At 45.6% G+C, this 23867-nt stretch overlaps 1 protein-coding gene across 4 annotated transcripts in view; it reads left to right on the plus strand.

Moving 5' to 3' along the window:
• The window catches only part of gosr1 (golgi SNAP receptor complex member 1), a 61625-nt gene that overhangs the window by 32127 nt on the left and 5631 nt on the right, over nt 1-23867 (plus strand). For all 4 annotated transcript variants that reach the window (XM_078422248.1, XM_078422244.1, XM_078422246.1 and 1 more), the window contains exons 7-8: nt 11400-11429; nt 23034-23116. In XM_078422248.1, coding sequence (XP_078278374.1) covers nt 11400-11429; nt 23034-23116 — 113 coding nt within the window. The remainder of the gene's footprint in view (nt 1-11399; nt 11430-23033; nt 23117-23867) is intronic.

Raw genomic sequence — 23867 nt, forward strand, 5'->3', positions numbered from 1 at the left:
CTGTGAATGTTTTCCAATTAGTTGGCTATCAATTGAAATAAAGATTTTTAAACTTAGTTGCAGCATGTAAGATTTTAGCAGAATCTATGAATAAATTTAGGATTGAATGTCACCTTGTATCAATCTGATAATATTGAATTGAATTGAATAAATTTTATTGGCCAATTATGTACACATACAAGGAATTTGCCTTGGTGCTTTGCTCGCAAGTAACAACACCACGTACCGTAGACAATTAAGAATAAAACATTAAACATTAAAACATAATATATTAAATCAAATGCAATTTCTAACATTTTTCACTCTTGTAGTCCAGTTACTGAGTATTACTGATTTACTTCATTGTATTATTGATTATTGTACCTTTATCTTTATGTTATTGTGTTTACGGGCCCGTTTAGCTGCAGCAAGTACAATGTTCATTGTTCGGTTGCCGGTACATACAACAGTTAAACAATTGGCATTTCACACAATATGAACAGTTGTAGTCAGCTACCGCAGTTTTAAATGCTTCCAAGTTCCACCCAGCACAACATTGGAACCAAGCAGGACAGGCAGCATCTCTGGAGAGAAGGAATAGGTGACGTTTTGGGTCGAGACCCTTCTTCAGACTGGAGAAGGGTCTCGACCTGAAACGTCACCCATTCCATCTCTCCAGAAATGCTGCCCGTCCCGCTGAGTTACTCCAGCTTTTTGTATCTATCTTCGGTTTATACTTGTATTCCAAAGATAGACACAAAATGCTGGAGTAAACTAGCATCTGCAGTTCCTTCCTCCTCAACATTGCAACCACACTGGTGGGGGATTCTGAATGCTGCTTTGGAATTGTAACTCCAGTGCTGAAGGAAAAGATGAAAGTGTGGACAAATCAACAGCAGAAGGCGACTGCATTTGGCATCTTGGACCTGGCCCCTCTCAAAATGTGCCCTGGTAGGCTTCCCCATCCCCAACCAAATCATCTTTTTCATTAAAAAGTTCTGTTTAAGTACTTCTAAAAATAAAATCAGCCAACTTAATGTTAAGGATGTTTTTATTAACAGGGTTCAGAAGTGGTCTAGTTTGTAACTATCATTTGATGTATCATATTTAGATATTGCCTGCGAATTTACATTCCTCAAGTGTCTTGGGATTTAGATAAGAGTGCTTGCAATTAGATATGAGTGCATGCGTCAGACTTGATGTGCCTTCTTTTCCATCTCTGTATAGATTTATACTCCGTAATCTCTAATTTTGCTTGTCCACGTCTCAAATTTATCTCACCTTGTTAATTTCACCTCATTTCTTTGTCACTCTGCTTATCTCACCTTCTCCATTCAAATAAAATATATTTGCTGCAAAATTTGACATTGCTTCTGTCTATTGGTTTCTACTTCCTGCTGTTCTTATTTCCCCCTTTTTCCCCCTCATCCACTCTAATGCTGTAGAAGATGAGGGGTGAAGGGGATTAATGGCAAGATCCTACAGATGCTGCAACTGCACATCACAGCCAGCAGTTGTGGACACACAAACACAGTTAACATTTTGGGTCAAACAGAATTAATATCACAATTACTGTTAAATTATTGCTATTTTTCTTCCAGGTATCCTGCCTTGACGTTAAAATGTAATGTATGCAAAACGCTGACTGCTTCTCCCTTGCCATGTGCTGCCTGGACTGCTCAGTGATTCTAATATTTTCCATAGAGTTTATATTAACCCTTCAAAGCAGCACCACAAAAAATAGGGATTGATTCTATTGATGCAATGAATATATATATTTTTAGAGATACAGCATGGAAACAGGCCATTCGGCCCACCGAGTCCGCACCAACCAGCAATCACCCCGCACACTAGCACTATCCTACACACACTAGGGACAATTTTCAATTTTACTAAAAGCCAATTAACCTACAAACCCGTACATCCTTGGGGTGTGGGAGAAAACCGGATCACCCGGAGGAAACCGACGCGGTCACGGGGAAAACGTATACACTCTGTACAAATGGCACCCGTAGTCAGGATCAAACCCGAGTCTCTGGCGCTGTGAGGCAGCAACTCTACTGCTGCGCCACCGTGTTCTGATGTTCCTAATAGCCTTTCTGCATTTTGGAACAAGACCTTGGCTAATTATAGCTGATTAATCTTTTTTCTGTCTCTGCATTAGCATCCTCGCCATGAAATCAGCCTTATAATATCTTGCACGTGTCTTACTACCATTGATTTAGATCAGTAATATTCTATGTCTGGCGGCTACCAATCTGTTTTATTCCCAACGTGCTGCTATTGCAACCTATTAAAGAGGTGCTTTCAATTTGTATGAAAAGGGAAAATGTCAGTAGAAAAAGAAATGGTGCAAAATATGGAACTGCAGAATTTAGTACGCTAGTACTAGATTTAGTATCTTCTTTCCAGGTGGAAGCTGTGCATTGGTGATCAGGTGCAGGGCTGTTTGAAGTGGTGGACAAGAAGCATACATGCAGCTCTATCGAGCTATCGCAGTGTGACTGGCTAACACGCAACAGAAGCTTTCCACTGTACCTGGGTTCACGTGACAATAAACTACAGAATGGCTGCATACGCACCGCTGCCTTACATTGAGGTTTCAGCACTTTCTCTTTGCCAAGAGGGTTTGCCAGCAATGCCAGCAATACTCTTCAAAGGTCACATAACACACTCATGTCACGCAGGTTGGTTGAGATCATTTGTTTGAATGATGTGCAATCTAGGGCCAAAGGTACTGCAGGCAGTCAAGTTTGCTTGGGCCAGAATTCTGACCTGTCATTCCTCATCTTAACCCAGGAGGCATGCTTCTGCCTGCTCACAGGTTATGGCAATCAAAACATCGCCGTTCTGAAGAACTGTCTGAAGAAGGGTCCCAACCCAAAATGTTGCCTGTCCATGTCCTCCAGAGATGCTGCCTGACCCGCTGTTAGTCCAGCACTCTGTGTCTTTCTTTAGTATAAACCAGCATCTGCAGTTCGTTGTTAATGCTCATCGCTGTTATCATTTTATGCTTTTGCTCTCTGCTATGTAGCTGTTAGAGGAGCAAGCTGGTCCAGCCTACTCATTGATGTCAATGGTGGGTTAATCTGTGATGGTTTGATGTAGGCTTCTCAGAGGTTGTTTATAGGGCAGAACCATCCGATTAGATATATTTTGTGCATCGTATCCTGGAATGGAATATTGTTATTCCCAGAGCCCAACTTTGGCGGCATATCTGGTTCAATGATGGGTTGATCCGAATGCTGAGTTTCATTTGAATAATCTACAGAAGGAATAATTTTACATGACTGGCATTTTATTAAATTAGGAACTGTTGTTCCAGTTCGTGTACAGAAGCTTTTTTCTCCTCCCAGATGTTCAAATAACAACCTGTGGCATAGTGCTGGGTGATAATTTGCTGCAGAGTGAAGATCCCAAAGGATCTGGCAGAGAGTTGAAGTTCAGTTTAGTTTATTGTCACGTGTACCGAGGTACAGTGAGAAGCTTTTGTTGTGTGCTAACCAGTCAGTGGAAAGACAATATATGATTACAATCGATCAAAAGCATGTAACTGAAGAGAAATAGTGACATGTCTGTGATGGAGTGGTGTCCTACTTGCATGACTGTGCCAGTTGATGCAAATACTTGAAAACTGAAATTAGAAATGAGAAAGACAACAACCTGAGAACAAATAATCAATGCTAGATCCCATCTTCTGTAATTCCTGGTGTCTATGCAAGATTCCACTTTCTGGAGTTCCATTTCTACACAAGATCCCAGCTTCTGCAGTTCCTTCAGTCAACAAATAATCTACACTGAAACAAACAATATAATGCTGGAATATGTTCAAGATGTAAAAATAAAACTAAAATGGGAAAAAAAATGGAAATACATTGTACAACAGGTCTTGACACCAGTACAAGGCCACAATTAATCTTAATGCTAGGATGGGTAAAGAATGAAAAGATGACTAATTATTACAAAGGTGTCTTTATGGATTTGAAGCAAGGGCAACTTTGAACTCAATTCTTCACTGACGACATCACAGCTGTCTGTTCAGCCCTACTGAGTGACTCCCACAGAGTGTGAATGATGTGCCCAATGTGTTTGTCCGTCCAGTGACTTTAGCAGAGCTGGGGAAACCTTTGAGGGAGAGATCAAATGACATGGAGCCACATTGCCAGCTCATTCTGGTCCCCGAGTCCAACTTCTGTAACTTCCTATCCACGGCCTTGGAAATACTTTCATTAAAAGGACTGAGTTGTTAGAAAGATGGTTCACTGCTTCTGAGGAGTTTTACTTTAGAGATACCAGGCAGAAACAGGCCCTTCGGGTCGTTGCCGACCAGTGATCCCCGCACATTAACACAAGCCTACGCACCCTTGGGTCAATTTACACTATACCAAGTGTACAAACCCAAGCCAATTCGCCTACAAGCGTGCACATCTTTGGAGTGTGGGATGAATCCGAAGATCTCGGAGAAAACCCACAGGGAGAACGTACAAACTCTGTTCAGACAGAGAACCCGGGTCTCTGACTGCAAGCACTGTAAGGCAGCAACTCTCCCGCTAGTGAGGAAATGGCTAGAAACGCTGGCGTGACCAGCAACATGCACGTCTCATTAAAAGAAGCATTCAGCGATCAACAAGCACAGTCGTGTTTGCCTTGTTCAACAGTGCAAGAGGAATTTAATTTTTGATGTGGAAAATCCTCGTGGGTTTTGCTTGCCTCGGTTGCAAGGCTAGGCAGACAGAGATGCATGCTCGAGCATTTTGTTCCACCCCTCTCTCCCTCAGGAAGTTCAACAGCAAACAAAAACTACCACCCCAGCCAGCGAGAGAGACCATGTTGGATACTCCTGTGAATCTAAATGCCAAGTCCATAATTGCCTTGTAAATGTAGACATGCACAAATACCGTCCAAACCAAGTCAGTGATGTGTAACTGATGGCCATGGACTGGAAGGAATTGCAATCTATGCACATCTTTGACCACTTTTTCATCATTTCCAGGCGTCCAACTTGTCTAAATTGAAATAATAGATACATGGCTTAGAGCACTCCTGGCTGTCAGTCATTTTATTACACAGAATGCAGGTGAGAAATTGAGACTTGCCTTCCATCAGTAAATGTCATGCCATTGTTCAGTCTGTCTGCTAGTAAGTCACCCATTTATGTTGACAAAGTGATGTTATAGAGTCATAGAGTGATACAATGTGGAAATAGGCCCTTCGGCCCACCTTGCCCACACTGGCCAACATGCCCCATCTACGCTAGTCATGGAGTCATAGAGTGATACAATGTGGAAATAGGCCCTTCGGCCCACCTTGCCCACACTGGCCAACATGCCCCATCTACGCTAGTCATGGAGTCATAGAGTGATACAGTGTGGAAATAGGCCCTTCGGCCCAACTTGCCCACACTGGCCAACATGCCCCATCTACGCTAGTCATAGAGTCATAGAGTGATACAATGTGGAAATAGGCCCTTCGGCCCACCTTGCCCACACTGGCCAACATGCCCCATCTACGCTAGTCATGGAGTCATAGAGTGATACAATGTGGAAATAGGCCCTTCGGCCCACCTTGCCCACACTGGCCAACATGCCCCATCTACGCTAGTCATGGAGTCATAGAGTGATACAGTGTGGAAATAGGCCCTTCGGCCCAACTTGCCCACACTGGCCAACATGCCCCATCTACGCTAGTCATAGAGTCATAGAGTGATACAGTGTGGGAACAGGCCCTTCGGCCCAACTTGTCCACACCGGCCAACATGTCCCAGCTACACTAGTCCCACGTACCTGCGCTTGGCCCATATCTCTCCAAACCTGTCTTATCCATGTACCTATCCAACTGTTGCTTAAACGTTGGGATAGTCCCAGCCTCAACTACCTCCTCCGGCAGCTTGTTCCATACACCCACCACCCTTTGTATGAAAAAGGTTACCCCTCAGATTCATGTTAAACCTTTTCCCCTTCACCTTGAACCTATGTCCTCTGGTCCTCGATTCCCCTACTCTGGGCAAGAGACTCTGTGCATCTACCCGACCTATTCCCCTCATGATTTTATACACTAAACATCACTGCAGGTTTAATGAGTTGGAGGTTTGGCAGTTCTTAGGACAAAACTGCCCATCTTGCAGCAAACATAATTGCTGATAACAGGAGAAGTCTATTTACAGAATCTTTATAAAAAGCTTCTGTAGTCCACAGAAGTCATGACAAAAAGGCAGCAACCTCATCCAATATAAGCAGCACGATTTCTCCCACAAAATGTAATGTACTCATATGCAGAAGTGAGTCGCAGTGATTTACAGCAGCACAGTGTCCCAGTGTGATTGATCAGTGAGATTCTCCAATCAGCCCCATCCCAGTTGCAAGTCATGCTTGTTATTTATATGGCCAATGCATTGTCCAATCAAACCATTTTCTCTTTATTTTTTCGTCCACCATTGTGATTCTTGTATTTTAAGGTTGTCATATTAATGAACTAAAGGGGCTCGTAAGTAATAATAATGATCGGTGAGTTTTGCAGATGATGTCGACAGATAGATAAGTTATTGTCACGTGTACATGAGGGTCCAGTGAAATTCTTCGTGTTCGCATACACAGTACACAAAAGAATCACCGCCAGGCGCAAAATTACAAAGTACCCTTCAATATTGTTGGTCCCTTCTTCGTTCCCCCCACCACTCATCCACCCACCACCACAGGTCCCTCTTATTCCAGGGGGGTGTCTAGGCTGGGGCACGGCTACTCTATATGCAGTGACACACTGTCTGCGGCTAGCCGGTACCCAGGAGCGAGTCTACTCTATATGCAGTGACACACTGTCTGGGGCTAGCCGGTACCCAGGGGGGTGTCTAGGCTGTGACACACTGTCTGCGGCTAGCCGGTACCCAGGAGCGAGTCTAGGCTGGGGCACGGCTACTCTATATGCAGTGACACACTGTCTGGGGCTAGCCGGTACCCAGGGGGGTGTCTAGGCTGTGACACACTGTCTGGGGCTAGCCGGTACCCAGGGGGGTGTCTAGGCTGGGACACACTGTCTGGGGCTAGCCGGTACCCAGGGGGGTGTCTAGGCTGGGACACGGCCACTCTAGAAGTCTTTAAGCATCTGGGGGAATGGGTTGCAATTCCAGTGTCCCCGTTTGTTCACTTTTGTTTATTAACGTAAGGATGAAAGGTGGAATCTGTAAGCATAGTTCAAAATTATTGGCTACAAAACTTAATATTGCAAAACTGGAGGCCATTCACCCATTGTCTATGCCAGCTGCCAGCAGTTTATTATTTATTATTTGTTATTGTCATGTGTACAGTGAAAAGCTTTTTTGTTCTGTGCCGTCCAGTCAGTGCAATCAAGCTGTCCACAGTGTGCAGGAACAGGATAAAGGGAATAACGTTTAGGTAAAGTGCAGTAGAGCCCAATCAATGACAGACAAAGCTGGAGTAACTCAGCGGGTCAGACAGCATCCTATAGGTGACGTCACCTATTCCTCTCCAGAGAGGTTGTCTGACCCGCTGAGTTACTCCAGGTTTTTGTGTCTATCTTCGGTTAAACCAGCATCTGAAGTTCCTTCCTACACAAAGTCCATTTAAAGATAGTCCGAGGGTCTCCAATGAAGTAGATGGAAGGTCAGGACCACTGTCTAGTTGGTGACAGGGTGGTTAGTAACAAGCTGTCAGTCCTTATTTTATCTGTAGCTCAGTATCTTATTCAATCACGTACCTTACCCTTAATTCTTTGACCGCCTGCCTACAGGGACAGTTCCCAGAATCCAATTGCCAGCATGTCTTTGCGATGTTAGAAGAAACCAGCATCCTTGCAGCATACCGGAAATGTGGTGACCATGTGTACTGCCATTCCTGCACTCTTGTACTTAATTATATTAGTGCTCATGTTTTGTAGGATGTTTACTAAATTCTTTGTGAGAAGGTAATTACACTGTGCCTAGCTACACGTGACAATAAAGTCCCGGTGAACCATTCCTTGTGGAAGGAGACACAAGAGATGGTAGATGCTGGAAGCTTGACCACAACATACCAGTCTGAAGAGTGGATGTGGAGAGGATGTTTCCACTAGTGGGAGAGTCCAGGACCAGAGGTCATAGCTTCAGAATTAAAGCATGTTCTTTTAGGAAGGAGATGAGGAGAAATTTCTTTAGCCAGAGGGTGGTGAATCTGTGGAATTCATTGCCACAGACGGCTGTGGAGGCCAAGTCAGTGGATATTTTTAAGGCAGAGATAGACAGATTCTTGATTAGTACAGGTGTCAGAGGTTATGGGGAGAAGGCAGGAGAATGGGAATAGGAGGGAGAGATAGATCAGCCATGATTGAACGGTAGAGTAGACTTAATGGGCCGAATGGCCTAATTCTACTCCTATCACTTACGACCTTATAAGAAGGGTCTGAAACCTGGAATATTGTCTGTCCATTGTGTACACACATGCTGCCTGGTCACCTATCCATGTTCTCCACACATGCTGCCTGGTCCACTGGTTCCTCCAGCGCTTTGTGTTCCACTTGGTGGAAGCTCGGGCAGTCAGAGGGAGAATATGGAAACTCCCCACACACTGCTCCTGTCTTGGGTTTATACCAGGCTACAGTGCTACTTACAATACTACCATGGTCTCTCAATTATTGCATCGTGAAAAAGGGTCTCGATCCATAACGTCATCTATTCCTTCTCTCCAGAGATGCTGCCTGACCCGCTGAGTTACTCCAGCACTCTGTGAAACGTCACCTATCCATGTTCTCCACAGATGCTGCCTGACCCGCTGAGTTACTCCAGCACTCTGTGAAACGTCACCTATCCATGTTCTCCACAGATGCTGCCTGACCCGCTGAGTTACTCCAGCACTCTGTGAAACGTCACCTATCCATGTTCTCCACAGATGCTGCCTGACCCGCTGAGTTACTCCAGCACTCTGTGAAACGTCACCTATCCATGTTCTCCACAGATGCTGCCTGACCCGCTGAGTTACTCCAACTTCTGTGTCTACCTTCATCGCATTGTTCTAATTACTTTGAAAAATAAGATTTCATATTTCATCCCATTCATCTTTGTTCCCAACTCAATGCGTTTAGAAACCATATTAGGAGCACAAACTCCTTTGTTGGATTACTGCAGAAACATTGTTGGAGTAATCAAGATGTGGTATTAATTTCAGACCAGGAGCTTGACATATTACAGTGATGTTTAAATAACTTGAATTGAGCCACCATCGGTTGGTGGTGGTCAGTGCCATCTTCTTCGCCATTGTTCCTTCTGAGGCAGCAGGGCGAAGGCCACGAATGCCAACAGCATCACAAGCTCATCAGCAAGGCTGGCTCCATCCTGGGGGTGGAGTTGGATTCACTGGGGGTGGTCTTGGAGGGAGGATGCTCCTCAAACTGCAGAACATCCTGGACAATACAGCTCAGCCCATGATCAGTCTGAAGAAGGGTCTCGACCGAAAACCATTTCTTCTCTCCAGAGATGCTGTCTGTTTCGCTGAGTTAGTCCAGCATTTTGTGCCTACCCTCCGTGACACACTGGTCAACCTGAGGAGCACCTTCAGCAACAGACTGGTTCCACCAAGATGCAGCGCACAATGCCACAGGAGATCCTTCTTCCCTGTGGCTATCAAACTGTACAACTCCTCCCCCTTCTGCCGTGGGGTACACTGACTCCCCCCCCCCACCTCTCCAATCTTTGCACACCCCCAATTCTGAACCTTCCACTCGTCACTTTGATTTCATGGTTCGTGTATCTTGTTGTGTTTATGACCAATTTCCCTCCTGGGATAAATAAAGTTCTATCGTATCGTATTTAGGGAGTGGAGGAATATGGATCACATGCAGGCAGAGGAAATGAGGTTAACTTGGCACCACGTTCTGCACGGACATGGGCCTCAGGGTTTCTTCCTTTGCTGAACTATTCTACGTTCTGGAAAATTAATGCCAGAGCAATTTGTATCTGTAGCTATTATTGCCTTTGTCTATCTGGTCTCTCTTGCAGCCCTATCTCCCTCCCATCCACCCAAACACCCTCCCACCCTCTCTCCGCCCCACCCTCTCTCCGCCCCACCCTCTCTCCGCCCCACCCTCTCTCCGCCCCACCCTCTCTCCGCCCCACCCTCTCTCCGCCCCACCCTCTCTCCGCCCCACCCTCTCTCCGCCCCACCCTCTCTCCGCCCCACCCTCTCTCCGCCCCACCCTCTCTCCGCCCCACCCTCTCTCCGCCCAACCCTTGCCTCCCTTTTCAGTTTACAGATTTGTTTAATTCTTCAGTTCGCTTTTATTTCTGGGCCAGGGTTAGTCCAGCACATCGTCAGTGTCTGCCAGTTGCTGCTTTCATCTATTTTTCTGCATCCCTTTATTTGTGAGTGCTAAACTTGAATTAAAGAGACGCTCAGCTCTGTTTTTACTAAAAGGGCCATTTAATTGTCCTGACAATCCAGTTTGATTTCTCATGTGATTTATGACACTGAACATTTCTTCCTTCCCGTTTGGTTGCTCGATCTCTTGTGGGCTTACAAATTAAGTAGAATTATTGCATAAAGTAATAAGGTAATAAAGCATTGAATGCGATTAATTTGAAATAGATTGAGGAATGTTTCAAAAGAAAAGTTTATGTAATTTTGGATGTCAAGTCTGGGTGGCACGGTGGCGCAGCGGTAGAGTTGCTGCCTCACAGCGCCAGAGACACGGGTTCCATCCTGACTACGGGTGCTGTCTGTACGGAGTTTGTACGTGCTCCCTGTGACCTGCGTGGGTTTCTCCTTCCACACTCCAAAGACATGCAAGGTGTGAGGTAATTGGCTTTGGTAAAAAATTGTAAATTGCCCCTATTGTGTTGGATAGTGCTCGTGTACGGTGATCGCTGGTCAGCACGGACTCGGTGGGCCGAAGCACCTGTTCCCAAGCTGTGTCTCTAAAGTCACCTTTTCAAGTGGGGGAAAAGGAGAGACGCTGTTGCCTAGATATGTAAGAGTTTGGCAGAGTAGAAACATGCTGTCTAGCCCTGCTATTTTATATGTTCTTACGTTATCATAAGAAATAAATCAACATACCACCGACATGCAATGTTGTGGTTCCATGTCAATGGCACTGCACTTGCTTCATGGATATACTGGAGGGGTGAGGGGAGGAATGGTGGTTTTAGCAAAGTAGTTCATCTTGGGTCTTGTGAGAATGGAGCCTTTCCCAGGCCACCACCTTGCTGAAAACCTGCAGTTGGTAAATAAAAATAGGCTCTATTTGTGTGATTAATTTCTTGCCTTTCTCTTGCATTCCACTGGGACACGGCTCCAGTTGTGAATTATGCACGTTGAAAGTACGACACTGAATATATTCCTCAGGTGTCTGTAACGGAACAACTGAATGATGAAATGGGCAGGGCGATTTATTGCAGAGTGATAGATATTCACATTATTCTTTTTTTTTCTCTTTTGCAGCTCAGATCGGCTGATAGAAGACACAATAAGGTAAGACCTTGTGAGCCAATTTAGTCTTTAGACTTTAGAGATACAGCACGGAAACAGGCCCTTCGGCCCACCGAATCTGCGTCGACCAGCAATCATCCTGTACACTAACAATATCCTACACACTAGGGAATTTTACTGAAGCCAATTAACCCACAAACCTGTACATCTTTGGAATGTGAGAGGAAACCAGAGAACCATAAGACTGTTTACCATAAGACATAGGAACAGAATCGGGCCATTCGGCCCATTGAGTCTGCGCCGCCATTCGATCATGGCTGATCTATTTTTCCCTCTCAATCCCATTCTCCTGCCTTCTCACCGTAACCTTTGACACCAGTACTAATCAAGAACCTAGCGATCTCTGCTTTAAAAATACACAATGACTTGGTCTCCACAGCCGTCTGTGGCAAAGAATTCCACAGATTCACCACCCTCTGGCTAAAGAAAGTCCTCCTCATCTCATTTCTAGACCAGACATTTGTTGGCTGTCAGAATCTAGAGTCAAGAAAGTTGTCAAGAGTGAAGAAAATCTGATTTCACAGTCTACATGATTTTAAGAAAGAGAAATACTATGTGACAAAATGTTGGAGCTGCCCTTGTGTAGTGGTTTAGTTTAGTTTAGTTTAGTTTAGAGAGACAGCGGGGAAACAGGCCCTTCAGCCCACCGAGTCCGTGCCGACCAGCGATCCCCGCACACTAACACTATCCTACACACACTAGGGGCAATTTACAATTATACTAAGCCAATTAACCTACAAACTTGTACGTCTTTGGAGTGTGGGAGGAAACCAGAGCTCCCAGAGAAAACCCACGCCGGTCACGGGGAGAACGTACAAACTCCGTACAGACAGCGCTCGTAGTCGGGATGGAACGCGGGTCTCTGGCGCTGTGAGACAGCAGCTCTACCACTGTGCTACCTTGCTATGTTGTATGTGCGATGTTGTATGTGCTATGTTGTATTGCGATGTTGTAAACCCTGTGTATGGGTCTGACCAGCAGGGCAGCTTAGACAAAAGAATGGAAAAGGAGCAAGATTCTAGCTTCCACTGGGGAGTGTAAGGGAGTCGATGTTTTAGGGTCAGAACCTCACATCTCCCCAGGTGAAGGATCTCAACCTGGACATACAACAGTACAGCACAGGGACAGGCCCTTTGGCCCACAATGTCTGTACTGAACATGATGCCAAGTTAAAGTAATGTCCTCTGCCTCTCAGTGATCCATATCCCTCCATTCCCTACATATACCTCATTTCCCGACATACCCACACATCACTACCCTGGCAGTGCGTTCCAGGCACCCACCACTCTGTGTGTAAAGGTGAAGTGTTTATTCCAGACAGTCCACGTTCATCCAGCCATTGTGGTGGTTTGATTCCAAATACGTGAACTTTGTGTTCTCCTTTTTGTGCCTTTAAATTGTAGCAGAAGGCGGGTATTCCCTCAGTGAATTATCCTTCATCAATCAAAATCAACTTCTCGTTTATTAACGATAGTTATTAACAAAGAGACGGCAATGATCAATGCATCATACAACAGGGCTTCTTTACCACTCTGTCTACTTGTGTTGCCACTTTCAGTGAGTTAATGGACTTGGACCCCAAAATCCCTCCGTATATCAATGCTGTTAAGGGTCATACCATTAACTTAAACTTTCTCCTTACATTTGACCTCATAAAGTGTACCACCAAGCTCCTGCACCTGTGATTCCCCAACCTACATCTGTAACTGATCTATATGACCCTGTATCCTTGGAGAACATTCTTCATGACCACATTCTGCACACTGGCATTTTTCTCTTTGCATTACCTTTGTGCATATGTAAAGCACAAAACGCTGGAGTAACTCAGCAGGTCAGGCAGCATCTGTGGAGAACATGGATAGGTGACGTTTCACAGAGTGCTGGAGTAACTCAGCGGGTCAGGCAGCATCTGTGGAGAACATGGATAGGTGACGTTTCACAGAGTGCTGGAGTAACTCAGCGGGTCAGGCAGCATCTGTGGATGAAAGAAATGGATGACGTTTCTGATCGAGACCCTTCAGACATTTCAGTGATGAACGTTTTTGCATCTTCATTCGTTTCAGGAGATGATTTTCTCTGAGGGACATAAATATGTCACCTAATTTACATATTTTGGAATTAATAGAAGTAGTTATGTTGTTTTAAATGGTTCTTGGTGTTCCTGAATTTTTAATTTACTTTAAAATGCAAGTTTTAATATTTTAATAGTTCGATTAATGTTTAATAGGCTTCGAACATTTTTCAACATTTATGAATGTCTTTGATTTGTTCCTGAGCCTGGAGCCTTAGCCAAGTCAGTGATAACAATGTTCCTTGGGGACAAACTTGCCTTTGCAGCAACTGGGCCATGTGTTCCAGAAGATGAGGAGATGGACTTTGTGGGACACGTGTCTGCTGGTCATCGTGGGCAGCTTGCTGGGCATTGCAGTGGGTCAGACCCATCCATCCATGGGCAGCACGATGGTCACTGAGGTGGTCCGGACCATCCAGCCCATGGGCAGCTTGCTGGACACTGAGGTGGTCCACACCCATCCACTCCATGCCAACATGTTGGACAGTGAAGTGGATTCTTGCCCATCCCATGCCAACATGCTGGACACTTGAGGTGGGTCCAGACTCATCCCATGCCAACGTACTGGACACTGAACTGGGGCCAGACCCACCCCATGTGCAGCTCGCTGGACACTGAGGTGGGTCAGACCCATCCATCCCATGCCAACACGTTGGTCACTAAGATGGTCCAGACCCATCCATCCCATGCCAACACGTTGGTCACTAAGGTGGTCCAGACCCATCCATCTCATGCCATCATGCTGATCACTGAGGTGGGTCAGACCCATCCATCCCATGCCAACACGTTGGTCACTGAGGTGGTCCAGACCCATCCATCCCATGCCAACATGCTGATCACTAAGGTGGTCCAGACCCATCCATCTCATGCCATCATGCTGATCACTGAGGTGGGTCAGACCCATCCATCCCATGCCAACACGTTGGTCACTAAGGTGGTCCAGACCCATCCATCTCATGCCATCATGCTGATCACTGAGGTGGAGCCTGACCCATCCATCGGTGGGCAGCACACTGGTCACTATAACAAACTGGTGCTGAAACTGATCAAAGAGTCTGATTCTCAAACAGACATTCAATTTTACATGGTTTACAATCCTACAACTCACTGTGAACATTGAAATCTTCAATACTAAGTAACAAGCCTCTCCAACCTTCTTCCCTGTGCCCCACCTAGATGTGTATCCATCTCTCCCACCGCACCCCTCCCACCTACATTGTTTCCTCTGGCTTCACATTTCACGCCCCTTATATCCTTACCTCATACTTTCAACCTCCCATATGTATCCACCCATCACTTGCTAGACTTTGTCAGTCAGTCTGAAGAAGGGTCCTGTTCCAAAACGTCACCTATCCATGTTCTCCACAGATGCTGCCTGACCCGCTGAGTTACTCCAGCACTCTGTGAAACGTCACCTATCCATGTTCTCCACAGATGCTGCCTGACCCGCTGAGTTACTCCAGCACTCTGTGAAACGTCACCTATCCATGTTCTCCACAGATGCTGCCTGACCCGCTGAGTTACTCCAGTACTCTGTGAAACGTCACCTATCCATGTTCTCCACAGTTGCTGCCTGACCCGCTGAGTTACTCCAGCACTGTCTTTTAAAAAATTAAAAATATTAATTTTTTCTTCATCTTCTCCACAGTCATCTTTCTCAGTAGAGTATGACTTCTCAAAATCTGAGTTGTAGCATAATGGCTGCTATTCTCAGAGTTACACAAGGAGCAGAAATAAACGCAGAAAATGCTGGAAACTGTCTGCTGGTCGGACAGCATCTGTGGAAGGAGAAGTATCAAGGTTTTAGGTTCGAGCCGTTTGAGAATAAGTTTGTGTGCAGCACTGCGATCACCATGCAACGCTGGGTCTAATTCCATTTTACAAATGTCTCTACTCCCTTTCTCCGCCTGCTGATAATCGAAGCCTCTGTGATTTGAGCCCCCATCTATCTTTGTGCAGCTGAAACCTTTCACTGCTCTGCAATTGAAGATTTATTAAAGCAAGGAGTGGGAGCGTTCCTTCCTGAGCTTGCGATGGATCGTGCACCTTGGCCACAGAGACAAAGCTCTACATCATAGGAGGCATTTAAACCGCTAGCATTTACAACACTAACTCTGTACAAAGAAGTGAACAACTCGAGTGTCTTCATCGCTGTTTGGGTTTCTCATTCCAAATATCAGTCGGAAATACCAAAGAATGATTGCTAATAAACCTTTAGCAAATTGGCGCTGAAGTAATTGCATTCCCGGGAGAGAAGGGGGCTAATTAATCCCAGTAGACATGTCCTTGCTGAAACCAGGCATCTTAAACCACATGTAATAAAAACAAACTGCAGAGGCTGGTTTATTACCAAAGATAGACTCAAAGTGCCGGAGTAACTCAGCGGGTCAGGCGGCATCTCTAGAGAACATGGATAGGTGACGTTTCACAGAGTGCCGGAGCAACTCAGCGGGTCAGGCAGCATCTGTGGAGAACATGGATAGGTGACGTTTCACAGAGTGCTGGAGAAACTCAGCGGGTCAGGCGGCATCTCTAGAGAACATGGATAGGTGACGTTTCACAGAGTGCCGGAGCAACTCAGCGGGTCAGGCAGCATCTGTGGAGAACATGGATAGGTGACGTTTCACAGAGTGCTGGAGAAACTCAGCGGGTCAGGCGGCATCTCTAGAGAACATGGATAGGTGACGTTTCACAGAGTGCCGGAGCAACTCAGCGGGTCAGGCAGCATCTGTGGAGAACATGGATAGGTGACGTTTCACAGAGTGCTGGAGAAACTCAGCGGGTCAGGCGGCATCTCTAGAGAACATGGATAGGTGACGTTTCGGGTCTGGTCCCTTATCCAGACTGATTGTTGGGGGGGGGGGCTGGAAGCAAGAAAAGAATCAGGGCTGGCAACAGATGACCTCAGGCAGGGAAGTTCCCCGATAGGCTGCATGTTGGCTGGGTACAGTGTGATCGCAAGAGGGTACATCATTACAAACTTTGGAACTGGATAACCAACTATTAGGAGAGAGGGGGAGGGAGGTATTGGTAGAACTTTCCTAAAATTAGAGAATTCGACATTCATACCACTGGGCTGTAAGCTGCCCAGTGAAATATGTGTTGCTGTTCCTCCAGTTTGCCTGTGGTACTCTGGCAATGCAGGAGGCCTGGGGCTGAGGCCAGGACTGCAGTATCAACATTACATTCTCTAATTTTAGGTAACTTCTACACACACTCTCCAATACCCCCTCCCCCAATCCTCTACAGGTTACAATGATGCATCCCTCCTGAGAACCCTTGGCAAGGTTCAGAGGTGAGCAGCACGGTTTGTTTGTGATGACTACTCAAGACAGTCAAGCATCTCCCATATGTTAAATCGCCTTGGCTGGGAGTCGCTGGAGTCGCGACGCACCAAAGTTCGCTTATGTACTGTCTACAAGGAGATTCATGGCATCATCCCCAGTAACATATCTTACTTCATTCAATCCAATACCCAGAAATTTACAAGACAGTCCTCGGGTAACTTCATTTGTACTAGAATTAGAGCAAACAAAAATAGCTACCTTCAGTCACTATATCCATGGACTATCCCAAAGTGGAATATCCTGCCCGACACCACCAGAGATGCATTAACCTTGTCACTCTTCAAGTCACAGCTCGACAACTTGGACATGGAGCATCTCACCAAACTTGCCCACATAAAAATCTAAATAAACCTTTTGCAACCAGTACCCAGGCGAGCGAAACCTGCATGAGATAGCCCAGCTGTTGCTGGTTGTGCAGTAGAAAGCAGAAAAGAAAAGAGAGATCTGACCAACCCTTTCCAACAATCAGCCTATCAGGGGACCTCCCTGCCTGAGGTCATCGGTTGCCGGCCCTGTTTGCCCCGGTATATTTTCTTGCTTCCAGTCCCACTCCCCATCTTCCGACAATCAGTCTGAAGAAGGAACCCGACCCCAAGCTTCTCCTGTCCATGTTCTCCAGAGATGCTGCCTGACCCACTGAGCACTTTACATGGAAAGTAGGTGCAGGAGTAGCCCGTTCGGCCCTTCGAGCCAGCACCGCCGTTCAATATGATCATGGCTGACATTCCGGAATCTACCCCGTTCCTGTTTTCTCCCCATATCCCTTGATTCCATTAGCCCAAAGAGCTAAATCTAACTCTCTCTTGAATACATCAATCGGCCTGTCAGACTTTGTGTCTGTAAATATTGTATTGATTTTACAGCTCAGTTGCTGACCTGAGCACTGAAGGGCCACAGCTGTTAACCAGAGGAGTAAGCTCTTCTTTGTGAGCACTCGATGTTTCCTGCAAGCCTTTCATGTTTTGGTATTGGTTTTATTATTGTCACGTGTGGTACAGACATCGAAATCTTTGTTTACCTGTTACCCATTCAAATCATACTGTACGTGAGTGCAATCAGGCCGCACACAGATATAACAGGGTGTGCAAAGAGAAATATACCAGAGTGCAGAATATAGTGTTACAGCGATGTAGGGTTATAGATACAGCAAAGGTGTTTTAGTTGCACCCGTGGTCAGGATCGAACCCGGGTCTCTGGCGCTGTGTAGCAGCTGTGCCACCTCAAGTCAAATAACACTAAGCAACGGATTAAACTAGAAACCACCTTATTAAAATTTGAAGCATCTCAAAACCTTGTTGGGCTTGAATGTAAATAGTTGCAAAGCTCACTGCAAGATTGTTGTCTCTTTTAAAAATTTATTGAAAGAAATATACAATGAAGTTTTCACATCCCCTCTCTCATTTCAGAAAAGAGGCATTTAAACCACACGCTGCAATGTGCCCATTGCAGGATTTGATTTGTGTCTGATGAGACATGACCGAGTAATGTTATATTTTAATGTTATATTTTTGTACGTCTGTGTTTCTGGCTAAAAAATGGCTTTGCAGATGGTGCTGGTTGAGGTGGAATCAGCGGAAAGGCACACCTGCTGAGCAACTCATCTACCTGATGGTGCTGGTTCAGGTGGAATCAGCGGAAAGGCACACCTGCTGAGCAACTCATCTACCTGATGGCAGCTAATTTTGTCCCTTCCCTGTAAAGGTCATAAGTGAAAGGAGCAGAATTAGGCCATTCGGCCCATCAAGTCTGCTCCGCCATTCAATCATGGCTGATCTATCTCTCCCTCCTAACCCCATTCTCCTGCCTTCTCTCCATAGCCCCTGACACTCGTACTAATCAAGAATCTATCTATCCCTGCCTTAAAAATATCCATTAACTTGGCCTCCACAGCCTTCTGTGGCAATGAATTCCACAGATTCACCACCCTCTGACTGAAGACATTCCTCCTCATCTCCTTCCTAAAGGAAGATAAAAGGCATTTGATTTCAAAACTTCACCCATAACAATACGTTGCATCTCATCATCTTACAGGCAAGAGTGAATATTGTACTCGGTGGGTTGGAGAAAGGAGGTATTTTTAAAACAATAATTTGGTCATTAATCATGTCTGGTGCAGCATTTTCTGTGCCGGGATCTCATTTGGAAAGAGAGACTGATAAACAAAGCTGCATTAAATCATGTCCACAGAGCAATTAGTGCACATTTCTCCAGCTTATGGTGACTATTTTAACACAGGCAAAAGTCATTAAGATAAAGATGATTTAGTTACTTTCAAGACAAAATTAGGATTAGTTCCCATTTGTCTACATTTGACCCATTTCCTTCAGAACCTCTTTATCCAAATATCTGCCCACAGGTCTTTTAAAAGCTGTAATTGTATCTACTTTCATAGCTTCCTCTGGCAGCTCATTCCAGATACTGACTACCCTCTGGGTGGAAGGGTTGCCCCTGAGGTCCCTCTTAAATCTCCCCCCTCTCACCTTAAGCCTGTGCCCTCTCATTTTAGAATACTCTCTCCTGGGAAAAAGACTATGAGTGTTCACTTTATCCCTGCCCCTCGTGATCTTGTACACCTCAAACAAGGTCACCCCTCAGCCTCCTACACACTCCAAAGAAAAAATGTCCCTGTCTATCCAACTCTCCCTGTAACTCCCCAAAACAGGGATGTAATGCTGAGGCTCTACAAGGCGCTGGTAAGGCCGCATTTGGAATATTGGGAGCAATTTTGGGCACCATATCTGAGGAAGGATGTGCTGGCTCTGGAGAGGGACCAGAGGATGTGCTGGCTCTGGAGAGGGCCCAGAGGAGGTGCTGGCTCTGGAGAGGGCCCAGAGGAGGTGCTGGCTCTGGAGAGGGCCCAGAGGAGGTTTATAAGAATGATCCCAGGAATTAGTAGGTTAACCTGTGATGAGCGTTTGTCGGCACTGGGCCTGTACTCACTGGAGTTTAGAAGCATGAGGGAGGACCTCATTGAAACATACAGAACAGTGAAAGGCTTGGATAGAGTGGATGTGGAGAGGATGTTGCCACTGGTGGGAGAGTCTAGGACTAGAGGTCACAGCTTCAGAATTAAAGGACGTTCTTTTAGGAAGGCGATGAGGAGGAATTACTTTAGTCAGAGGGTGGTGAATCTGTGGAAGGCTATGGAGGCCAAGTCAGTGGATATTTTTAAGGGAGAGATAGATAGATTCTTGATTAATGCGGGTGTCAGAGGTTATGGGGAGAAGGCAGGAGAATGGGGTTGAGAGGGAGAGATAGATCAGCCATAATTGAATGGTGGAGTAGACTTGATGGGCCGAATGGGCTAATTCTACTCCTATTCCTTATGACCTTCTGAATTCAGGCCCACAAGTGCAGGTGAGCCTCGTACTGGTCCAGTCCCATTTGCCGGCATTTGGCCCATATTCCTCTAAACCCTTCCTATCCAAATATCCATCCTAATGTCTTGTAAAGACTGTAATTGTGTCCGGATTAAAGATATGAGGGTGGTGCAGCAGTAGAGTTGCTGCCTTACAGCGCCAGAGACCCGGGTTCCATCCTGTTGACTAGCCGGTGCTGTCTGTATGGGGTTAATTGGCTTTGGTATATTGTCCCTCATGACTGGGACATTGCTAGTGTGCGGGGATCGCTGGTCAGCGCGGATTCGGTGGGCCAAAGGGCCTGTTTTCGCTCTGCATCTCTAAACAAAACTAAACTAAACAATGTGAAATATAAGCAATCCCTTTCTTGTTCCACATTATCTTTGGACTTGATCCTCTTGCAGACTACTGTCCCATTTCCAACATCCCCATTTGTCCCTATCTTTCTTCCAACTCTGTTTACACAGAACCACGAAACCTAAAGCACAGAAGCTGGCCATTCGGCCCATTGCTCCATGCTGGCATTTGCACTGCAATCCCATCTTGGGCACCACTGTATTCATCACCATCTTGTTCCTCGGTCAATCGATGGGGCGTAGCGCGCACTCTGTACGAGATTCATGGCATTGAATCCATGGAGAAGTTGCTGGCATCTCCTTCCCTTTGAAGCACTTTGGTATTTTTCCAGTGACAACTGCTGGCACAATTGTACAGCGCTAGAGTTGCTGCCTCACAGCCCCAGAGACTGGGTTCCATCCTGACTGCGGGTGCTGTCTGTACAGAGTTTGTACGTTCTCTCTGTGTCCTGCATGGGTTTTCTCCGGGTGCTCCAGTTTCCTCCCATATTTCAAAGACATGCGGGTTTGTAAGTTTGTTGGCTTGGTATAAAGATAAATTGTCCCGAGTGTGTGTAGGATAGCGTTAGTGTGCAGGGGTCGCTGGTTGGCGCAGATTTGGTGGGCCGAAGGGCCTGTTTCTGTGCTGTATCTCTAAACTAAACTACCAAGTGGTATGGAATGATTTCTGTTTTAAGATGAGCCTAAAACTCAACGCTGAATAGAAATGCAAGCGGGCAGCTTGTGGCTGGCTTTTACTTTCTGGCATTTACTGTGCAGGCCTGCAAATACCTGGAGATTTATTGAGGGTTTCAATCATTGTAGCCTTAAAAGGAAGCAAAGAACTGCTCACCACAGCCGCTGTCAGTCGTGGGAGCTCCACGCAGCTCCAACAAGATAATTGTGGAGTCAGCAACATTGCTTTGTGTACAGGAATTGAAGATTGTAATTTTTGGTTTAAGATTTGTCTCATACAAATTGGAATTACATGGGTTCTCCCTCGATATAACACAAAATGAAAATCCTTGGTTGTTATAGAGCTGTACAGAAGTGAAACAGGCCCTTCGGCCCAACTTGCCCATGCCGACCAAGATGCTCCATCTACACTAGTCCCATCTGACTGCGTTTGGCCATATCCCTATCCAAAATGCCTGAACAAATGTCTTTTAAATGTTGTTACTGTCCCTGCCTCAACTACTTCCTCTAGCAGCTCGTTCCGTATACCTACCTCCCTCTGTGTGAAACGGTTGCCCCTCAGGTTCCTGTTAAATCTCTCACCTCTCGATTCCCTACTAGAAACATAGAAAATTAGTGCAGGAGTAGGCCATTCGGCCCTTCGAGCCAGCACTGCCACTCAGTATAATCATGGCTGATCATTCAGAATCAGTACCCTGTTCCTGCTTTCTCCCCATATCCCTTGATTCCGTTAGCCCTAAGAGCTACATCTAACTCTTGAATACTCTGGATCAATGGTCTGTACATCTGATTCCCTTACTCTGGTTAAGAGTCTGTGTATTTGTTGTTCTTCTTCTTTGTGCTGGGAAAATGGACGTCATGCCCACCTGGTCATCAGCTATGCCGTTGGATAATTGAAAGCATGTAATCATCCAGGGACGATTGACCATATCACAACTCTACATTCAAATTCTAAAAATGCTATATCAGCTAACTTTATTCTTAACAGATTGAGAATGCAGATTTAGAATCAAAGTGTCGCGCCTGCACATTTACTAAATTGATGCTTAATTATTTTCTCAAATTGCGGGAGTAAATCAGCACTTCAGCAGTACCTGTGAAGACCACGATGGGCAACGGTCCGGGTCTTCTTCTGGAGAAGGGTCTCGACCTGAAACATCACCTATCCATGTTCTCCAGAGATGCTGCCTGACCCGCTGAGTTACTCCAACACATTGCACCTTTTTTTTTGTAAACCATCATCTTCGGTTCCTTGCGTCTATGCCTTAATTATTTCCTGTTCTTCTGAAGAGGCTGATGAGGGGGACAACAGGCAAACACATGCATCGAGAAATGAGAAGCAGCCAGCACATTTAGACAGAGCAGCACAGACCATTGGAGCAGTGCAGATGGTTTAATAGCTTTGGCGTTTCAGCTTTGCTGAGCAGAGCCTAACTCAGCATGAGCTCGCAGTGTGTGGAGTTTATCTTGTTATTAGTCTCGATGGATTTTGTCAGGGCTATATTGAGAATGCAGATTTAGAAAGGAAAAAAAAGTGTCCAATCTGCACATTTATTAAATTGATGCAGGAACGAAGAGGTAAGTAAAGAAAAAGATGGATGGAGATTAATTTTCAGAAAAGGAAAGGGTGGGCTGCTGTGGGAATCCCCGGAGTGCTGGAGCAAGTCGCATTTATCAGAGCAGACTGCTGGAGGTTTTGATTTTCTGCCAATTCAGCTGGGAGATTGTCGCAGAATAAGCAAACTCTTCTTGGTAATGATGTGTCTCCTTTCTTCCAGCATCGCCATGGCAACGAAAGAAAATGTGACATCACAACGAGGGGTGCTGAAGTCCATACAAAGCAAAGTCAACTCCTTGGCCAGTATCCTTTATAAAAGCACTTTCATAGAAATATGGAAAAGAGGTGCAGGAGTAGGCCATTCGGTCCTTCGAGCTAGCACCGCTGATCATCCAAAATCAATACCCCGCTCCTGCTGACTACCCATATCCCTTGATTCCGTTACCCCTAAGAGCTAAATCCAACTCTCTCTTGAAAATATCCAGTGAATTGGCCTCCACTGCCTTCTGTGGGAAGTGTACAAGAAAGGTATTCTTCTTGGTGTTCAGCCAGGCATCTATTGAAAGGTAAAAGGTGGTGAGGCAGGTTAGTGGGCAAGTCACAGCCGGGTGAAGTAACCACTCATTGGCTTAGTGAGGTGGGGCTGGGGTTATGGAGCTTGGCTTGAAACCAAAGCAGATGTTTTAAACTTCATGAGATTGCTTTGCTTGGCACTGCTGAGATGCATCAAAGTTTAAAACACCTGCTTTGGTTTGAAGCCAAGGCCCCACTAGGTCAGAGCTTTTATTACACAGTGTGTTACTTTAACAAAGCGAGGCCTTACTTTCATACATTTCTTTTCCTTAAGTAAGTACTTGGGTATTATCTGTAGGGAATGAATAATTCACACACACACACACACACTTCTTACATGCATTATCTCTGTAAATTGGAGATTAAATATAGGCCTGTTGTGAATGATGTGCTGGAGTAACTCTGCGGGTCAGGCAGAAAAGGAATAGGTGACGTTTCAGGTCGAGACCCTTCAGACTGAGAGTCGGGAGAGGGAATCTAG

Source organism: Rhinoraja longicauda, chromosome 26 (assembly GCF_053455715.1).
Source record: "Rhinoraja longicauda isolate Sanriku21f chromosome 26, sRhiLon1.1, whole genome shotgun sequence".
Lineage (NCBI taxonomy): Eukaryota > Metazoa > Chordata > Chondrichthyes > Rajiformes > Arhynchobatidae > Rhinoraja > Rhinoraja longicauda.